The 21619-nt window shown below is 43.2% G+C and overlaps 1 protein-coding gene and 1 long non-coding RNA gene across 2 annotated transcripts in view; both read right to left on the minus strand.

Annotated features, from left to right (window-relative positions):
- The window catches only part of PTPRJ (protein tyrosine phosphatase receptor type J), a 171550-nt gene that overhangs the window by 35843 nt on the left and 114088 nt on the right, over positions 1-21619 (minus strand). Inside the window, exons 3-8 of the mRNA XM_049713757.1 lie at positions 20335-20568; positions 18202-18384; positions 15128-15364; positions 13241-13468; positions 9999-10265; positions 6935-7186 (exon numbers count right to left, since the gene is read on the minus strand). Of these exons, the coding sequence (XP_049569714.1) occupies positions 6935-7186; positions 9999-10265; positions 13241-13468; positions 15128-15364; positions 18202-18384; positions 20335-20568 (1401 nt within the window). The remainder of the gene's footprint in view (positions 1-6934; positions 7187-9998; positions 10266-13240; positions 13469-15127; positions 15365-18201; positions 18385-20334; positions 20569-21619) is intronic.
- Positions 17630-18194, minus strand: LOC125965212 (uncharacterized). Its single transcript, XR_007478860.1, has 2 exons — positions 18021-18194; positions 17630-17928 (listed from the first exon to the last, which is right to left on the minus strand). It is a non-coding gene; the product is annotated as an uncharacterized LOC125965212 (long non-coding RNA).

Genomic DNA, 21619 nt, shown 5'->3' on the forward strand with positions numbered 1-21619 from the left:
TGCTTTCCAGTATGTGTACTAGATCTCAATAAATAGGGTTTTTTTTAATCACTCCCTCAAAAGCAAACATCTTTCTATAACATAGACAGGCATACTGAAGAGCAAAACTGAAACAGAGTTGCCACTAAGTGGGAGCATTTGAGGCTGGAGTGACGAAGGGAAAAAGCACACATGCCCTCCACGCTCAGAGCTGGGAGTCAGAAGTGATATCACCCAATGAGTCCTCTGGGTTCTGTACTCGGATCATCTCACCTCTACACACTGAACCAGCTGCAATATGAATGCACAGATCCCAGAAACAACTGGATAACAGGACCTCTTTTCTGCCCTTGCTTACAAAACTTTTCTCTCTTTACCCAGTAACCAAGGTCACCTCTGAAGAGGCCAGTTGAGTAGATAGGGGACAAAAGAGGGGAACATTTTCACTGTAAAACCCTTTGTACTTTTAAAAATTTTGTACCACATGCATGTACCATCTGCTCAAAAATTAATTTTTAAGTAGGTTCTCCTTACAGGGAGGTAACTGAGAATCTTCTTTCCCTACCACTGGATTCCTGATGTTAAAGGGATTCCACAGGCAGAAGGCCATGAAAGGCAGCAGTTTTCTATAAACATAAAAATAGTAGAAATAACCTAAATATTCCATAAAAAGGGAAGGGCTATATATACATTGTGATCTGGCTATAAAATGAAATAGTCTGCAGCCACTAAAAACATGAAAACCATAACAACTACAGGAGGGAAGTTATGATATATATGGAGTTAAAAGAAAAAGTTCAAATACAAAATAAAATAATTCATATAATAATTACAGTGATATAAACTAAATATATGACCATGGACACAGAGAGAAAAGGAATTCAGTTGGGTTAGAAGAGTGGAGTTATTTTTGTTTCCCTGCCTTTTTGTGGTAGTAAAATACACACAACATAATATTTATCATTTTAACCATTTGTAAGTGTACAACTCAGTAGCATTAAATACATTCACACTGTTGTGTCACCATCACCATCATCTGTACCCAAAACATTTCATCATCCCCAACACGAACTCTGTTCCCATGAAACAACCACCCTCATTCTTCCCTCCTCCCAGCCCCTCTCTTCCACCGTCTGTCTCTGTGGACATGCCTCTTCTAGGCGTCTCATATAAGTGGACTCATACGGTACTTGTCCTTCTATGTCCAGCTTTTTTCACTTAGCATAATGTTTTCAAGATTCATCCACACTCTAGCATGTCTCAGTACTTCGTTCCTTTTTATGGCTAAATAATATTCTATCATATGGATATACCACATCTTGTCTATCCATTCCTCTGTTGATGGACACTTGGTTGCCTCCACCTTTTAGCTATCGTGAATCATGCTCCTATGAACATTGGTGTAGAGATAACTGTTCAAGGCCCTGCTTTCAATTCCTTTGGAAATATATATACATGTAGGAGTGGAATTGCTGGGTCATACGGTATTTGTTTCCCTTTGTCAAAATTGCCTTTAATGCTGTTACGTTTATTCTCCCCAATAATAATGAACATTGGTCAAGAATAGAATGGCAATGCCCTAAGAGTCTACTGCCTTATTACAACTCTTCTTGATTTCCATTCAACCGGACAATTACAGGCAATTGTACAAGAGATGCCTTTTCCTTATGAATAGGCTTAAATTACTTCTGCAGCTGCACCATATCAAAGTACAGTCCACACTCTGGTTAAGACCTCAGTCTTCAAAGTCAGACAGAGGCCAGTTCACTACCTTGCCACCCTGGGCCAGTTACTTAAGTTCACAGAGTCCCCATTTCCTACTCTATAAAATAGAGATGATAATAGTCCCTACCTCATGGAGTTGTGTTCAAAATGTTTAAATACAGGATGACAGCCCAGCCATTTGTAGACCCCTAGTACATTATGTTATTATTACATTAAATTCTGGCCGTTGGCAAGTCATACAATATCAAAGGGACCCCACAATGGTGATGCCTTTACCATTAGCAACATTCTCAAAAAGAAAGAAAAAAATATATGTTGATACTACGACCCTACCTCAAAAGTCTAATCTGAAATTCAGACTTGAAAAGGAATTACTGCACTTCATCTGAGGGATGCATTTTAGCAGTCCCCATATTTTGGAAGTAGATCTTCCTAGTAGCTATCAGTGCTTAACCCAACCAACAGAGTTGAAGAAACCTACACAAGGAGAATCTCAAGAGTCCAAATGACTTCACACGTGGCTCAAGGAATATCAGTCTCATTTCTTTATTCCTCCCTTCTGTGGAAAAGATTTCAATTCCCTGGCAATCAAAGATCAGGGAATACTGTATGTTTTCCAAGCTTTCCCAAAAATGTCATTTCAAATTTTAAAAACAATAATGAGCAATAGTTTTCATGAAATATTTTTATCAATATCAACAGGCCTCATAGAACTAACAAAACTACTGTATCACAATGTTGTTTATGAAAGACTATAAATAACCTACCTGTCCAACAATAGGGGAGTAGTTAAATATTTATAAACTTCAGGGTTTCAGGACCCCTTTACCTTCTTAAAACTTATTAAGGCTCTCAGAGAATTTTTATTTATTTAGGTTACATTTATGTATGCTGTAATAGAAAATTTTTACTGGGGAAAATATTTAAAACATAAGAATACACAAGCATGCATTCCATTAGCCAACAGAAAAATGATCTCATCCCATGTCATAGAGCGACTAGAAAACTCCACTGTACACTCATCACGAGAGAATGAGAGTGAAGAAGCCAAATAGCATTCCAATATTATTATGATAATAATACCTCACAGGGCTTCCCTGGCGGTTCAGTGGTTAAGAATCTGCCTCCCAGTGCAGGCGACACAGGTTCGAGCCCTGGTCCGGGAAGATCCCACATGCCACGGAGCAACTAAGCCCGTGTGCCACAACTACTGAGCCTGCGCTCTAGAGCCCGAGAGCCACAACTACTGAAGCCCATGTGCCTAGAGTCCGGGCTCCGCAACAAGAGAAGCCACCGCAATGAGAAGCCCGCACACCGCAACGAAGAGTAGCCCCTGCTCACCACAACTAGAGAAAGCCCGCAAGCAGCAACAGAGACCCCACGCAGCCAAAAATAAATAAATAAAATAAATAAATTCTGAAAAATAATAATACCTTACAGACCCCCTTGAAAGAATCTAGGGGACTCCCAGAGATCCCTGGACCACACTTTGAGAACCACTGATCTAACCAAGGGGTCAGCGAACTTTTTCCATATGGACCACAGAGTAAATATTTTAGGTTTTGCAGGCCATTTATTCTCTGTGGCAACTACTCATTTCTAGCACAAAAGAAGCCATAGACTTTATATAAAGAAATGAGCATGGTTGTGTTCCAATAAAACTTAATTCTCTATAAAAAAACAGGCAGTGGGCCAGATTTGGCCCATGGGCCATTTTTATCTGCTGACTCCTGATTTAGACAATGGAATGTCAGGCAGGTATTAAAATTATCCTGCAGAGAAGGAAAGAAATCATAAAGATCAAATCAGAAATAAATGAAAAAGAAATTAAGGAAACGATGGCAAAGATCAATAAAACTAAAAGCTGGTTCTTTGAGAAGATAAACAAAATTGATAAACCATTAGCCAGAGTCATCAAGAAAAGAAGGGAGAAGACGCAAATCAATAGAATTAGAAATGAAAAAGGAGAAGTAACAACTGACACTGCAGAAATACAAAGGATCATGAGAGATTACTACAAGGAGCTATATGCCAATAAAATGGACAACCTGGAAGAAATGGACAAATTCTTAGAAATGCACAACCTTCCGAGACTGAACCAGGAAGAAACAGAAAATATTAACAGACCAATCACAAGCACTGAAATTCAAACTGTGATTAAAAATCTTCCAACAAACAAAAGCCCAGGACCAGATGGCTTCACAGGCGAATGCCATTAAACATTTAGAGAAGAGCTAACACCTATCCTTCTCAAACTCTTCCAAAATATAGCAGAGGGAGGAACACTCCCAAACTCATTCTACGAGGCCACCATCACCCTGATACCAAAACCAGACAAGGATGTCACAAAGAAAGAAAACTACAGGCCAATATCACTGATGAACATAGATGCAAAAATCCTCAATGAAATACTAGCAAAAGAGTCCAACAGCACATTAAAAGGATCATACAACATGTTCAAGTGGGGTTTATTCCAGGAATGCAAGGATTCTTCAATATACACAAATCAGTCAACGTGATACACCATAATAACAACTGAAGGAGAAAACCCATATGATCATCTCAATAGATGCAGAGAAAGCTTTCGACAAAATTCAACACCGATTTATGATAAAAACCCTGCAGAAAGTAGGCATAGAGGGAACTTTCCTCAACATAATAAAGGCCATATATGACAAACCCACAGCCAACATTGTCCTCAATGGTGAAAAACTGAAAGCATTTCCACTAAGATCAGGAACAAGACTAGGTTGCCCACTCTCACCACTCTTATTCAACATAGTTTTGGAAGTCCTAGCCACAGCAATCAGAGAAGAAAAAGAAATAAAAGGAATTCAAATCAGAAAAGAAGAAGTAAAGCTGTCACTGTTTGCAGATGACATGATACTATACATAGAGAATCCTAAAGATGCTACCAGAAAACTACTAGAGCTAATCAATGAATTGGTAAAGTAGCAGGATATAAAATTAATGCACAGAAATCTCTTGCATTCCTATACACTAATGATGAAAAATCTGAAAGTGAAATTACAAATAGATGGAGAGATATACCATGTTCTTGGATTGGAAGAATCAACATTGTGAAAATGACTACTACCCAAAGCAATCTACAGATTCAACGCAATCCCTATCAAACTACCAATGGCATTTTTCACAGAACTAGAACAAAAAATTTCACAATTTGTATGGAAATACAAAAGACCCCAAATAGCCAAAGCAATCTTGAGAAAGAAAAACGGAGCTGGAGGAATCAGGCTCCCTGACTTCAGACAAAGCAACAGTAATCAAGACAGTATGGTACTGGCACAAAAACAGAAATATAGAGCAATGGAAAAGGATAGAAAGCCCAGAGATAAACCCACGCACATATGGTCGCCTTATCTTTGATAAAGGAGGCAAGAATATACAGCGGAGAAAAGACAGCCTCTTCAATAAGTGGTGCTGGGAAAACTGGACAGCTACATGTAAAAGAATGAAATTAGAACACTCCCTAACACCATACACAAAAATAAACTCAAAATGGATTAAAGACCTAAATGTAAGGCCAGACACTATCAAACTCTTAGAGGAAAACATAGGCAGAACACTCTATGACATAAATCACAGCAAGATCCTTTTTGACCCACCTCTTAGAGAAATGGAAATAAAAACAAAAATAAATAAATGGGACCTAATGAAACTTAAAAGGTTTTATACAGACAAGGAAACCATAAACAAGGAGAGAAGACAACCCTCAGAATGGAAGAAAATATTTGCAAATGAAGCAACTGACAAAGGATTAATCTCCAAAAGTTACAAGCAGCTCATGCAGCTCAGTATCAAAAAAACACACAACCCAATCCAAAAAGGGGCAGAAGACCTGAATAGACATTTCTCCAAAGAAGATATACAGATTGCCAACAAACACACGAAAGGATGCTCAACATCACTAATCATTAGAGAAATGCAAATCAAAACTACAATGAGATATCACCTCACACCAGTCAGAATGGCCATCATCAAAAAATCTACAGACAATAATTGCTGGAGAGGGTGTGGAGAAAAGGGAACCCTCTTGCACTGTTGCTGGGAATGTAAATTGATACAGCCACTATGGAGAACAGTATGGAGGTTCCTTAAAAAACTAAAAATGGAACTACCATACGATCCAGCAATCCCACTACTGGGCATGTACCCTGAGAAAACCATAATTCAAGAAGAGTCAGGTACCAAAATGTTCATTGCAGCTCTATGTACAATAGCCAGGACATGGAAGCAACCTAAGTGTCCATCAACAGATGAATGGATAAAGAAGATGTGGCACGTATATACAATGGAATATTACTCAGCCATAAAAAGAAACAAAATTGAGTTATTTGTAGTGAGGTGGATAGACCTAGTGCCTGTCATACAGAGTGAAGTAAGTCAGAAAGAGAAAAACAAATACCGTATGCTAACACATATATATGAAATCTAAAAAAAAAAAAAAAAAAAAAAAATGGTCATGAAGAACCTAGGGGCAAGATGGGAACAATGACACAGACCTACAGAGAATGGACTTGAGGATACGGGGTGGGGGAAGGGTAACCTGGGACAAAGTGAGAGAGTGGCATGGACATATATACCCTACCAAACGTAAAACAGATAGCTAGTGGGAAACAGCCACATAGCACAGGGAGATCAGCTCAGTGCTTTGTGACCATCTAGAGGGTTGGGATAGGGAGGGTGGGAGGGAGGGAGACACAAGAGGGAAGAGATATGGGGACATATGTATAACTGATTCACTTTGTTATAAAGCAGAAATTAACACACCATTGTAAAGCAATTATACTCCAATGAAGATGTTTAATAAAGAAAAAAAAATTATCCTGCAGAAATATTTATGCTAATAGGGAAGAATAGTCATAATAAACTTGAAATGAAAAAAAGCAGATAACACATGTACAGGATTTTAATATTTGTTAAAATATATATACACATACACACCTTTCTATACCTTAAAATTCTAAAACATCACGCATCAAAAGCTATTAGTTATTATCTCTGGTTGTTGGTTTACATGTGATTTTTCTTTTTGCTTGTCTGTATTTTATATAATGAATATGCATTGCTGTCATTATAAACTTGTTAAAAAGTTTTTCTTAGATAATTAAAAGAAAAGCAATATTTGGAAAATTTGACATTTATAAATTATACTGATTTCCCTTAAGAAACATGACTGCTTCTCAGAAAATACAACCTATCTGCTTACCAGTTGTACCGTAAACTGTTTGGGAATCCCCTTTAGTCCCATCTGGTCCTTGTGGAAATATGTCAAAACGATACTTGGTTCCAGGGGATAAGTCACCAATGACAATACTTTGTTCGGTGGTTGTTTGATTTACTCCAACTTCATCCCATGTGATATGTATCTCAAAGGAATTAGAGTCATTGCTATTCCATGCTAAGCCAATTTCCCTTGTGCTGATACTTGTCACTCGAAAGTCAGAAACTGGACAGGGGGCTGTGGGTAGAAAGTAAATGACTAGATTAAGAATCTATTTCTCCAGAAGACAAGGGTGACTGAACCTCACAAAATATTTACAATGAGATTAAACGTACACTTGGGACACCCGACCTCTCTTTTTCTCTTTTTTGTATTATCACCTACAACACAAGCCCCTCAGAAACTCATGTTTCTAACCAACAAGAGAACACTTGGCCACAGGAGTGCAGAAACTGGTGTTTAAGTTGTACAAAGTCATTCAAAGGAAATGAGAAGAGGCGTAAATTCTCATGGGTCAAGGGCTCAGGCACTGGAGGACCTTGGCCACTGCTGGCTGCCTATGTTGTATACATTACTTAGCCTTCCAGAGTCTCTGTTTAAGGAAGTGCAGCAGAGGCTGCTGTTGACCCCCAAAATCCATTCCCCCCTCCGTTTTCCTTAATCATACACCCCCAGATTCTTAGCAGTGTACATGGCTATTGGAAAGAAAAACTACATTTCCCAGCCTCCCTTGCTACTAGGCTAAGTTCTGGCCAATGGGATGTGAGTATAAGGACCATATGGCTCCCAAGAAGCATCCTTAAAGGATGGAGCGTTACCTTTTATCCTTCCTCCTTCTTGTAACTGGAATGTGGGTGTGATGCCTGCAGCTCAGGCTGCCTGGCTATAGGACCAACAATGTGGCAGTGGCTGCAGCTTCCTGATGCCAGGATGGCAGCTCAGTACATTCCTGGAGCCAACAACTACAGCCAGGGCTGCTGACAGTGACACAGTTGGGGACTCCCTGGATGGGGAGTTCTGCACCCTTAGGCTGGGAGTCATTTCTGGATCCCAGCCTAGAGCTGCACCCCACATGTTATGAGTTGAATTGTGTCCCCCCAAAATTCATATGTTGAAGTCCTAACCATCAGTACCTCAGAATCTGACTATATTTGGAGGTAGGATTTTTTTTTTTTTTTTTTTTTTTCGGTACGCGGGCCTCTCACTATTGTGGTCTCCAGTTGCAGCGCACAGGCTCCAGACGCGCAGGCTCAGCGGCCATGGCTCACGGGCCTAGCCACTCCACGGCATGTGGGATCTTCCCAGACCGGGGCACGAACCCGTGTCCCCTGCATCAGCAGGCGGACTCTCAACCACTGCGCCACCAGGGAAGCCCTGGAGGTAGGATTTTTAAAGAGGTGATTAAGGTAAAATGAGGCCATTAAGGTGGGCCCTAATCCAATCCATTATGACTAGTATCCTTATTAGATTAGAGGGAACTATATTCAATATCCTGTGATAAACCATAATGGAAAAGAATATGAAAAAGAATATATTTATGTATAACTAAATCACTTTGCTGTACAGCAGAAATTAAACACAACATTGTAAATCAACTATACTTCAATAAAGTTAAAAAAAAAGAGAGATTAGGACACAGACATGCACAGACCAAAGGAGAATCACATGAAGACACAGGGAGAAGCCGGCCATTACAAAGCCAGGAAGGGAGGTCTCAGAAGAAACCAAGCCTCAATCACCTGATCTCAGACTTCTTGCCTCCAGAACTGTGAGAGAGTCGATTTCTATTGTTTAAGCCTCCCAATCTGCCGTACTTTTATGGCAGTCCTAGCAAACTAACACACCAGCACTTCCAATGATTCTATAAACGCTCAGTTCCCAAGGTAAGATCCTCTTCAGCTTAACATAGCTCATGGTTTCTGTTTCTTGCAACTGAGCGGTAGCTAACCATCCCATCCTACCCAGCATTGGGCTTCTTTTATAATGAGAGAGAAATAAACTCCTGTCTCGGATACTTGGGGAATTTGTTACTCACAACGAACCTGATCCTAACTAATAGAGAGATTAAACAGTAAAAAAAAAAGTAAAAGGTGAAGAAAAGAAAAGCAGATTTCATTTACTCCAAAGACCCAGTCAGAAGACGTTTGTAAGAATGCCTAAGGTGTGCTTCTTGGAAAGCAACAGACACTCGAATAAAGTATTCCGGTGGGATGAGCCCTGGATCCAGAGCCAGGCACCCCTGGGTCCAAGTCCCTGCCCTGCTGCTTACCAGCTCTGTGGTCTTGGGCAAACACTTCAGCTGTGCTGAGCTATAGTCTTTTCATCTGTAAGACAGGGATCCTAACACCTACCGTGAAGACCACTACAACACATGTAAAGCTCGTGGCGCAGTGCAATACCGATATTACTATATTATTACATTACTACTCTACTGGCACGCCATTATTGTTTTAATTATTGGACCGTCCTTGGAACAGAATGGTTTTTATCTGCTGCCTAACATCTTGTCTTTAAGAGACAGCTGGATCAGAAGAAAGAAAAGACAAGACATAGCTGTGTCCTATTTCCTTATAACGTCAGCATCCAAAGGACAAAGGGACATGAATAACCAGGTTCTTTTTGTCTCCATGTATCAACTTGCTCCCTGTCGCTAGCACACGAGAATGGCTGTCACCAGCACAGGCTGGAGCTGAGAGAGCCCAGCTGTCTGATCCCACCTCTGACACTCACAAGGTTTGACACCTGTCCATAGCATCTCTCTCGGTCTTGGCTTCCTCATCCATAAAATGAGGCCAGCGCCATGTCACAGATTTGTGAACATTAAATGAGACCGTGCAAGGAGAGCCCGTCACGCGATGCTGGGCGTGTGGGCAGGGTCAATCAGTGGTCACCGTCATAAGATCACACATCCTGAAGGTGGTAAGAGTCCCTGTGGACCCACAAGGTGAGCTGTGCTTTCCTCAAGGGCAGGAACACAATTTGTCTTGTATCTGCGCCTGGTGCATAGCAGGCAGGCAAGAAAGGTTAGCAAAGCAATGAGTGGACTCACGGGTGTACACCTGGAGAAAGCCCGGTATGCCCGCAGAACTGTTGTCAGGGAAAGGCCACACTGTGATGTTGTATAACGTGCTCGAGTTGAGTGGGGTGATGACGGCACGAGTCTCATGGACAGTGAGATTGAAGGGATCTGTCTCGCCAGCAACTTGTATCTTGTAGGTATAGACAGAAGATGGCTCATTCTCATTGATTTTCCAGGTCAGGGTCAAGCTTGTGGCACTGATGTTCACAGCTTTGATGTCAAACACCTGACTGGTATCTGCAAAGACACAAGAGGAGTTAACAACCACCAGAATGGCCAAGGCAGACAGAAAGAGACAGAGAGAGGGAGAGATGCTGTCATCAAGGAATGTCATCTAATCTAAGAAACACTCTTAGCGATTCTTCCTTCCTACTCTACACCATTTAACGCAACATACCTGAGTGTAGGGCGGTCCCAGCAAAAGTCAGGCAGCATCTTCAGTGAAGAAAACAACCTGGCCAATCGCAACTGCATAGTTACTCTACGCTCTTCTTGTGAGCTGACGCTTAGAGATGCGACAGACTCCTCAAACAACAACATGGACTCTACACATGCCCCCCTAGGTGCTGGGTGACCCCAAAAGGTCTCAAGCATGCACCCATCCAAGAATGAACACTATACTCTACATGATCAAGTAAAGATCACAGACTTTCACGTGAGGCAGGTCTGGGTTCCAAGGTCAGCTCTACTTGAACAGGCAGGTGGATCTTAGGAAAATCACCGAGCTCAGTTTCCTCATCTATAAAGTCAGGATAATAATCCTAACTCAACAAAAGGTAACACAAGAGGGCTAGTTATTCACCACTTGCCCACCCCACTCTCCCAATCCACCCTCTGTCCTTCTCCTGCCTGCTCTGTGCCCCGGGGAGGCTGAGCCCTGTACCTTGCATCACTGGTGCACGGGTGGGGGGTAGAGACTCTGCCAGGTGGCCTGGGACCAGGTTCCACCAGTGAGCGATAGGGGCAGGCTACTGGGGGGCTGGAGGAGAAAGCAGCTGGGAGTCTTTCTCCTCACTGCCTCCTGCTCTGGGTCACCTGTTCTGACATAGCTGTGTCCTCCACTGCCCCAGCCCTCGCTCGGCTCCAGAAACACCATCTCCTCCCCCTTACTCTTCAGCTTTGGACGTAATTTCCTATCATGACTAGTCTCAGGCGTCTCAACATCCTCTGATGGTGTCCTTAACTCCATCCCACCTAATTAGTCACTTGAAAAGTGCCTGGTACCACACATGTATGTGTATCTGTGTGTATGTGTGTGTGTGTGTACACATGAGTATACACACACATATACATACACACACAACATAGAGAGGGTTAAGGCTATAATTATTATAGTAGTATACATTATATAATATTATTATTATTTATTAAACACTAGGACAGTCAACACCAACCAGACTTTGTGTATATCCACATGACCAAAAGCCAAAAATGCAATCACTATTACTTTAATTCCACTCAAATCACTTTAAAAAGCAGGGAACCCCAGGTCCACACTAATCCACAGGCCGCTTTTAGCAGGATCAGGCAAAAAGGCCCTCCTCTGGATGGCTCTGCCCCGGGGTGTGTGGCTTGGTGAAAGACCCAGAGACTAGATTCCAGCCCCACTCACCTCCCTGCACAAGCATCTTGTATGTAGGACAGCCCCACCACTGTCAATGGCACCCCTGGAGGAGTCCCTTCCCCCCATTCCTCCCCCAGCCAAAAATTGCCCCCAGGTGTCCTATAGCACATCCTCCCAGCCCCTCCAAAAGAGAGAGCAGCTCTCAAAACACACATATACCATCTCTCTAGGAAATGAATCAACCCCTCCAGAATCATCAGAGTCCCTGAGACGTTACCTAGTCCCAGTGCCTCTCCACTTTTGTACCTCAGCGTCCATCATCTGCACTTTCACTCATGACGTTGCCTCAGCTGACACATCCTCCGCTTCCTCTCCATTTATCCAAATCCTATCCTCCCTTCAAAGAAAGTTCAGATCCTCCCTGTAGAAGAGGCCTTCCTTTGGGATTTAATATTAAAATCAGGCTCCAGCCTTCCCATGTCCACAGCACTTAGTGGGCAACTACAGTGCACAGTGACCATGGGCTGCCTATGCAGCACCCAAGTCCCTCTTCCCCTTGTAGGGAGGAAGTGCCGATCACCCATGTGGAAGCTGGAGGGACAGCGGTTCCCTTCCCCAGCACAGCCATCTAGAAAGCAACAGGACACCCTCCCCACCCTAGGATCCTGAGGGAGTGTCACCAGCTCCAGCATGGACCAGCCCCCCAGAGTTCCCTGGATGCTCGACTGTTTTCTGTCCTTGGTCCTCCAGCCTCCATCCTTACTCCCTCCATTCTATGGATCTATGACAGCCTTTCAGAACAGATATATTTTGGGGGTTTGTTTGTTTGTTTGTTTTAATTTTTATTGGAGTATATCTGACTTACAAATATGATGGTGGTGTTAGCTTCTACTGTACAGAAAAGAGACTGTCATATATAGAATAGAGATATCGTTGGATAAGATAACCCGAGTCAGTCTGTGTTGCCTGCAAGCAAGCCCCCAACAGCTGCAAGGCTACAGCACTTGTTCCTGAACCCACAGAGCCTGACCGTGTGCTTTCCCATATATGTTTGCCTTGATTCCCCATCTATACTGCAATTCCCTGAGGGCAGGAACCATTCTTTACCCCCTCATCAGCACCAATCCAAAAAGTCTCTAAAACTGTTCAATTTACAGAGTGGCAGTGCGGACAAATGATAGGTAGAAAGCAGCAATGTGCATGTCAGCAAGTATCATAGGAAGGTCAGTATGCCTTCCAAGTTCAGGCCAAAAAAGGAAACTCATTTTCTTCTCTCAAGGGGAAAATACTTAACCAACATGGACAAAATGAATATCAAGTTACAAGAGAAAAACATTATGCCAGTTTGTCTCGTTGGCCAGTATGCAGAGCTATGAAAGAAAGAATGAGGTAGCCCCTGGCATCTGCACATGGTAGCTGTGCAAGGAAATGAGCAGCTACGCTGTAATGAGCTCAAGGAAAGAAGGGTCTTGCCCACAGAGTTAAGAAGAAACTCACTGGATCTGCTCTGTCCAAAACCTCTTCCAGAAAACTCTCTCCCACAACAAAACTACTTATGAAGCAAGAGATAACTCGGAACCAGAATCACAGAAGACAAACGTTGTGCTAGAAAACTCTGGCTGAAGCCACTTTACAAAATTCAACATACTTGTTTTAAACTCTGTGGCACGGGGCTGTCCTTCGGCACCATTCGCTGCTCGAGGATAAACAGTGGCCTTGTACTGTGTGTCAGACTTTAACCCAAAAAGCAGGACTTCCGTGGTGTCTTGGGGCAGAGAAGGGTCAGAGAACGGGGGTGCAGGTTCAAGTCCGTATTTGTACCCAGGGGCAGTGGGGCTCCCGAGTGGCTGCAGAAAGCGGTCTGTGTTGCTGGCATCTGTTTCAAACACAAAAGGCAAAGACATTACCTGCGACAGAAGTGCATCCCTGTCTTCCGTCAGCGCCGGTGCCCTCCCCACCGTAAGACGACACATCAGACAGTACCCACAGCTGGGACTCCACAAACACCTGTTCCCTTCCTCCCCCAGAGATACACATGCTCCTGAAAGGGCCCTGATTTGGGGGTTTGGTGAGGTTTTTTGCCTTTTCTTTTTTTTAGTTGGGGTATAGTTGTTTTACAGTGTTGTGTTAGTTTCTGCTGTACTATAAAGTGAAACAGCTGTATGTATACATGCATCCCCTCCCTCTTGGGCCTCCCTCCCACCCCCCCTCATCCCACCCATCTATGTCACCACAGAGCACGGAGCTGAGTCCTCTGCGCCACACGGCAGGTTCCCACTAGCTATCTGTTTTACACATGGTAGTGTATATATGTCAATCCCAATCTCCCAATTCATCCCACCCCCTCTTCCCCTCCACCGTGTCCGCACGTTCGTTCTCTGTGAAAGGGTCCTGATTTGGGGCAGGTATTGCACTTTGCACTTTTAGCCCCGGTAGCACCGCAGATATCTGTGCTTCTCTCTCCAACTCAGCGATCTGCATCTCTTCCCAGCTTCCTTCAAGAAACCATCGTCTCCCACCCAACTCCAAACATGGATTTCCAGGACAACCCCATGATTCACACCTGGCTAAGCAGAGCCCACTCAAGGAATTCTTTCCCTGGACCAGTCCCCTGCTGAGAGAGGGTGAGACAAGCAGAACCGCTGAACCAGGGGAAGCTGGCAAAAAGAAAGACGCAGGAAAGAGAGACAAGAGCCGCCTCCTCTCCTCCTTCAAGGCCTCGCTGCCCCTGGTGGGGAAATATACACGAGCCAAGCAGTTGCTCTCGTAGTCTAAGCTATTTCAAGTCTGATTCTGTCACCTGCCATCAAGAATTCTGACACCTACTCTATACATCTGTTTCCTTATGTGTAAAATGGGGATTGAGTACTTGTTCTCAATTCACAGGGTTACCCCTGAAAATTCTATGAAGTCTGCAAATGACTACTCCACTGTCAATGCAGAAGAACCTGCTAGATCTGCCTGATAAGCAGCCCTTTTCTCAATGGATGCGGTTAAGTTCCTCCGGCGGGCCTACTTGGGTTAACACATCTGTTGTCTATGCAACCGAAAGTCGTTTGTTTGTTCGTTTGTTTTTGCGGTACGCAGGCCTCTCACTGTCGTGGCCTCTCCCGTTGCGGAGCACAGGCTCTGGACGCGCAGGCTCAGCGGCCATGGCTCACGGGCCCAGCCGCCCCGCGGCATGTGGGATCTTCCCGGACCGGGGCACGAACGCCCGTCCCCTGCATCGGCAGGCGGACTCTCAGCCACTGCGCCACCAGGGAAGCCCCCCAACCTAAAGTTTAAGAAGCTAAAGGGCCCAGCTACTTTCCTGGATGCCAGGCTCCAAAAAGTTTCAACACCCACTGTGCTGACCTGTAAAATAAGAACATTTTCCCCTCCTTCCTCACACACTCGCGGAGGTCAAACTAAAATGCGGAGAAGACCTCTATAAATTCTAAGCTCCGTACAAATTATAAGAACAATTTTTCTTAACTATAAGTTACTGAAAGTCAAAACCACCAAGGCAGATCAGAAGCCCACTTTTGTAACTCACCTAAGCTATTTTCTGTAACCAGAGGGTCACTCTGTGACTTATTTGAAAGATACAGGGTGACGTTTTTTTGAACCCCTGGCTTCAGGTCTGAAATATTGAGTGCTAAGTTTTGAGTCGACTCCTGGCTTCCTTCAAGGAACATCCGGCAGGTGTCAGTGATGTTATCATTCTTCCAGGTAAGAGCAACGTGCGTCACACCCACGAAGACAACACGAAGACCAGAAACTGGATGAGGCTCTATTTTAAAAACACACAGTGGGCACTGATGGAATAAGATACTTGTAGTCACCTTTCATTAAGAATGACTGGGGACATTGATGTTTCAATGTGACCCACTAAAAATACTTCCATTATATCAGAGTCCAGTGCAGCTCCATCATTTCACAGCAGGGAGAAAACTTATCATTATGCAGAAAAAAAAGGAGAAAAGCATAAACCTTAAGGCCATAATTTTTTAGGAGCTGAACTGTTCTCCATGACAGTTAATTCCAACAGTGATCTGATACTCTTCTAAATTGCGCTTTTAAACAGCAGCATTTAATATTTGTTTTAGATATCAGGAATAAGCATCAAAAAAAAGTGATCATTTGCTACATCTAAAGGTCTCAATTCCAGATAATACAAATAATATTTCACAGTATCAAGACATTTCAACGAAGACCCTCTTCCCTGTATTCCAACCCCAAGGGAAATTTTCAGAACATTTCCAGTCTCTATTATCCCCCCTCCGTTCTTTCTATCACTTTATTTGACTGGTTGTGACATAAACCAAACCATTTTGGCCAAGATGACATCCACTCCCTTCAATCTTGAGATAAGAACATGGAGATTCAGAACAGCAGGGTGACTTGCTCAAGAATGCACACTACTTGTAGCATCAGGGAAACTAGAGCCCAGGGCTCCAGCTTTAAGCATATATTGATACAAGCACAGGCAGCACTGCAGACAGTTCCACAACCCTGCTTGAGGTGGCTGAACTCAAAGACACTGGCCTGGACGACTGCAAGGCACCATCCAGGTCTGAGGCGAGCTGGTCCATTCTGCAATTCTGTTCTTCACATCAAATGTTTCTGATGCAAAGATTTCTACATCGGGTCACATGTTTCTTTAAAAAAGACACGTGCAGGGGCTTCCCTGGTGGCGCAGTGGTTGAGAGTCCGCCGGCCGATGCAGGGGACACGGGTTCGTGCCCCGGTCCGGGAAGATCCCACGTGCCGCGGAGCGGCTGGGCCCGTGAGCCATGGCCGCTGAGCCTGCGTGTCCGGAGCCTGTGCTCCGCAACGGGAGAGGCCACAGCAGTGAGAGGCCCGCGTACCGCAAAAAAAAAAAAAAAAAAGACACGCGCAACACAAATAAAGCAGCCATCTCAATGATCTGGGTAACTGTTATGAACACCATTGTACCACAGCGCTCTGGAATCAGGCTGCTGGGTTCCCACTACACGATGGCTCAATAACTCTGGGAGCTCAGAAGAAACTTAACTTCTCGGCATTACCATTTCTTCCACTGTAGCCCTCAGGGTTACTGTGAGGACACCCTGATGTATTAAGGACAGCTAAGCACATGGTACGTGCTCAGTAAACAGGAGCTGATAAACACAGCCTTGACCCTGGGGGCTTTAAGGTGGAGTGAGGATCCTTGGTTCCTGGGCTGCGGGCTTCTGGCCACCTGTCCACCTCCCCTTTCCTATAGTCACCAATTCTGTATCACGTTGTCCCATCAGCATTTCTAAATTCTGTCTTCTTCTTCCTCCTTAATTCTCTTCTATCTCCTCTCTGCCCTCTCCTTCTTTTCCTCTCTCTCTCACAATACAGCAAATCTTTACTGTGGGTTTCTGTTTTCTCTAAAACTGTGCTGAGAACCTCCAGGAGGTTTTTGAAGGTACCTGTGACACTGCATCCCTGTAGCTCCTCTCTCTTCAGTTCTTTTTACTTACTGGGCATCTGGGCAAGATTTTATTTAAGGAAATAGTTTCCAGGCTTAAAAAAAAAAAAATGTTGAAAACCACTGGTTTAGCGTTGGCCTGCTCCGTGTGCAGAAGGCGCTGTGCCAGGCGGTCACTTCACACCATGGGCTCAGGAGGTCAGCTTTCCACAGCCTTCACCAGCCAATGAGAGCACACCCGACACAGGGTGTGATCAGAAAACCAACACAGGACCTCTTTTTTAAATTGTGTATTCTTCTCAGCTTAAAAAGAGCGTCTCATCTGTTTTTTATATTTTTGGTTCTTTTCAGCTTAAAAAAAAAAAAGCTAAATTTGCAGCTGTAACAGGTGGCTCAGGGTACTGACATCTAAACTAAAGAAAAATCTAAGCTTAATAAGAGTCCCTGGACTCTTATTTCATTTGAAGCACATACTCCTCTATAAAGTATATCAAACTTTCATGCCCAACAGAAGCTCCCAGGAATATAAGTATAGCATCAACTTCCCTGGGGAGATTAAAAGAAGCCTAGTAATTACCAACACCATCAAGACACATTTCTTTTTCTTTTTTTTCAATTAATTAATTAATTAATTAATGGCTGTGTTGGGTCTTCATTGCTGTGCGCAGGCTTTCTTTAGTTGCAGCAAGCGGGGGCTACTCTTCGTTGCGGTGTGCGAGCTTCAGTAGTTGTGGCGTGCGGGCTCTAGAGCGCAGGCTCAGCAGTTGTGGCACACGGGCTTAGTTGCTCTGTGGCATGTGGGAACTTCCCAGACCAGGGCTCAAACCCGTGTCCCCTGCCTTCGCAGGCAGATTCTTAACCACCGCGCCACCAGGGAAGCCCAAGACACATTTCTAACAGGTCTCCGTTCCCAAGTCCTAGCAGAAAAGTAAGTATTAATCAATAATAATGAAAACAATTTTAAACCAAACAGTTGGAAGTAGCTAAAATATCCCAAAACACACAGGACCTTAATACTGAGTGATCCTGTCACCTGAACTCCCGGGCTGGAAACAATACAGAATCTTTTCTCGTCTTCCACAGTTAATGAAAATCAATCTCTTTCCAGCAGGCAACTTGAATGGGCAAGGCTCTAGGATACAGGACAAGAAGGATGGTTCATGATCATTCCTGGGAGCTACTCATCTTACCTAATGTGGTGTCTCCTGAAGTCCCATCGCTTCCTGGACTTGAGTATGTGCTGTTACCACCTGTTTGATTTGCAAGACTCATCTGCCCATTTTCCATCGTACTCGTTACTCCAGCTGTGTCGTTTTTCCAGGTTAGGGTCACACTGGTTGGACTGATGGTAACGGCTTCTGTAGGACTGGGTTCTATTTTAATATTGTTTCCCAAAAAAAGGAAAGAAAAAAATTATATTTCGAAAAGAAATGTAAGAGTAGGGACTGCTCTGTACGTCTACTTTCCAGAAGTGAATTTTGCAACCGTAGAATTTCATTTCTCTTTATTTGCCTCCTGGACTTCCCTCCAACAAAATACATTTAGATTCCCATATATACATGTATGCATGTGTGTTAGTGAAACAGAAGGCTGTAAAACAAAGATAAAAATAACAGAGGGTGGCCTTGTTGGCCATGACTTGAACATGGAGCTAAATCTGTACAGAAGCTGACATAAAAGAGACCTGTGACGCAAAATAAGTCTATCTCCTGATTCTCAGAAAACACTGCTTCTGGAGAGGCATATGCAGTGCAGAAGCATATGATAACTTTTTTTCCAGACCCAGATATTAGGAGGAAGCTCCACAGTTCTCTGGCCTAAAGATGGCATAGGACAGAATGGCATAAAGAGAAAAGAGCTGGTCTTGGAATCCAGACCTGGATGTAAGGCACTGCTCTGCCCCTTAGCTGTGTGACCTGGAATTAGTCCCTTAAAACATCGCAGTCTCAGGTTCCTCTGCTGACAGCTCTTAAACACAAAGGATTATTATTAAGGCACCCTGAAATCGTAAACAAAGTCATTGGACTTGGACATTCACAAATCAGGGCTCAGAGTCCAATCCCGCTGGCCACTAGCATGTGATTGTACTCGAAGTCATCTCACTGCTCTGAACCTCACTTCATCATCTGTCAAATTGTAGATGTACAGGATCTTAACACAATGGAAGCCATGATGGTGATTAACAGTAACTAAAACTTCAAATGGATGCATCCTAATTACAGTCTAGATGGAGGAGTAACGACTAGAAACAGAAGTGACCCTTATTGCATAGGCAATAAGGCCCTTCTCAAGGACCCAGGGCCTTATCCCAGAAGAATAAAGGTGGTACAGGTAACACCACTCCAGCATGCATGTGGCCTTCAAATGACAGCATGGAGAGTGTGCCTGACCTGGAACCTGGGAGATGCAAACATTAACCCAATCAAAGAAGAAGGGCAGGAGAGGAAACAAGAGAAAAGAAAAGGGACCAGGCACAGAAGAATCTGGTGACCCACAATTCAATAAACTTCATGCCAGAAAGCCCCTCAGACTTGAACCTCCTCTTTATAAAGTAACCGGTTCACAGCGTCAGAGTAGCACTTTGGCAGGTCATCATTGTGGTACCATTTGCAATCAGCAGTGATGATGGTGGTGAGGATAATGATAAAACAATAGGCACAGTCACAGCGTGAGGGCAGCAAGAAGAAGCAGCAGTCCTCTTCTGGGTGCTGGCTGGGTCCCAGGCACTGCGCCAGGCGCTGTGCACACATTTTCTCATTTATGCTTCACAATAACTTCCTGAAGAAGGCTATGGCGCCATTTTAAAGAAAGAGAAATACGTCAAGAACGAAATTTTGTTGATTCATACAGGGATTCTGTTTCTACAGGGAAAGATTTTTAAAAAGCAGGGGGTTTTTTGTTTGTTTTTGTGCCGTACCACACGGCTTGCAGGACCTTAGTTCCCCAACCAGGGATTGAACCTGCACCCTCAGCAGTGAAAGCGTGGAGTCCTAACCACTGGACCACCAGGGAATTCCCTAGAAAAGGAAGTTCTTAACTTTCAATAGTTCAGCAAAGTACATCTTAAAATATCTTTTAAAACTATGTGTGTGTGTATATGTATGTATTTTTGGTAATAAAGAGGAAGAAACTGAGGTCTAAGAGGACCAAGGACTAGCCCCAGGTCATACAGTGAAACACTGACAGACCCAGGAAGCGAACCTGGGACCCTGATTCTCGGTCTGCGCTTTTAACCACTACGCCATCGCAGTACTGCTCAAACGTGAAGACACTGACATTCTCTAAAACCCACAATCCATCCCCAAAAGAAAAGCCTCACTCACGTATCTGCACTTCTTGGCAGCAGGTACTGGAGCCATTTGAAAAGGTGAAAAGATAATGCATCCCAGGAACCAGCCCTGAAAATGAAGTCTTCCCATCACTGTCTGCTCGGAGAAACTGCTGACTCTGGCCACTCAAATCCGTTACGTTTATCACTGAAAAGTTTCCTGCTGCCTTGATAGATGATTGAATCTCACTGGCTGTAGATGTGAATTCAAGCAGATCGCAGCGGGAGCCTAGAACACAGGAAAGAAGAATGAAACACAAGCTAATAAAATGGCACCTCCCACCATACACCAGCCACACAACAGACTTTTTTATTATAACTTTTAAAACGCATCATAGTTCCCTCATCTCCCTTTCCCCACTTTACAGTATCACCTCTACACACAGATGTTTTCTTCTCTTGCACCAGTGATTCAAGCCTGCACAAGGAATCTTCCAGTTTACTTACTAAACTGATTAACAAGGAAGAAAAAGCAATTGTAGACCTCTTTCTATTGTTTGCACAGGCTTTGCATAATGACTGTTATTAACTGAGCTTTTCTTTATTAGAAGGTTTCAGCAAGGTCTGCCCCCTTTGTATGGCACTGTGAGAACATTCTAATTATTTTATCTCTATGGTTCACAGACTTTGAGGTTTTACGAACCAGGAAAAAAAAATAGTCCTTGAATTTTGAGGACAGACAAAAGCTACCAGTTTTTATTTTTTCAAAAACGTACATTAAAAAATTACCATATACTCTTAATTTTATTTCTTATAGAAATAAATAATTTTATTTCTTAAAGAAGCGAATTATGATCCAAAAAATTGGTAAGGACATAATCCCAGAATAAACAGTGATTTCAACTGAATATATTTAGTTTCATAAAAGACTTATTATACTGTCCCTATTTTTCTCATTTTACTATAGACCTGGGAGGACCTCAGTGGACCAGCAACTGGGATTCAGCCCTCCACGTGGAAGCAAAGTATCCAGGAGGCTACGTCTGGTTTCCCAAAGGTTATGCAAAGCCTGTACACCATTTTAAAAATCATGTGGTAATGTAGCAACACAAGAAAATAATTATGGGATAACAGTACATGAAATAAATATAAATGATACTGCATTATGAAAACTAAGTGGTTTTTTTTGGATCACCTACAGATGTAGGCTAGAAAAAAAATCACAGAAAAATTATTTTTTTATTTGTCAGGATTGCACAAATAAAAAATTTTTTCTTTCACTTGCTGTTTTCACCCTCACCCCACTTCTAAAGAAAAATTGGAAACTAAGCAAGTTTTAG

This window comes from Orcinus orca, chromosome 8, assembly GCF_937001465.1.
Source record: "Orcinus orca chromosome 8, mOrcOrc1.1, whole genome shotgun sequence".
Lineage (NCBI taxonomy): Eukaryota > Metazoa > Chordata > Mammalia > Artiodactyla > Delphinidae > Orcinus > Orcinus orca.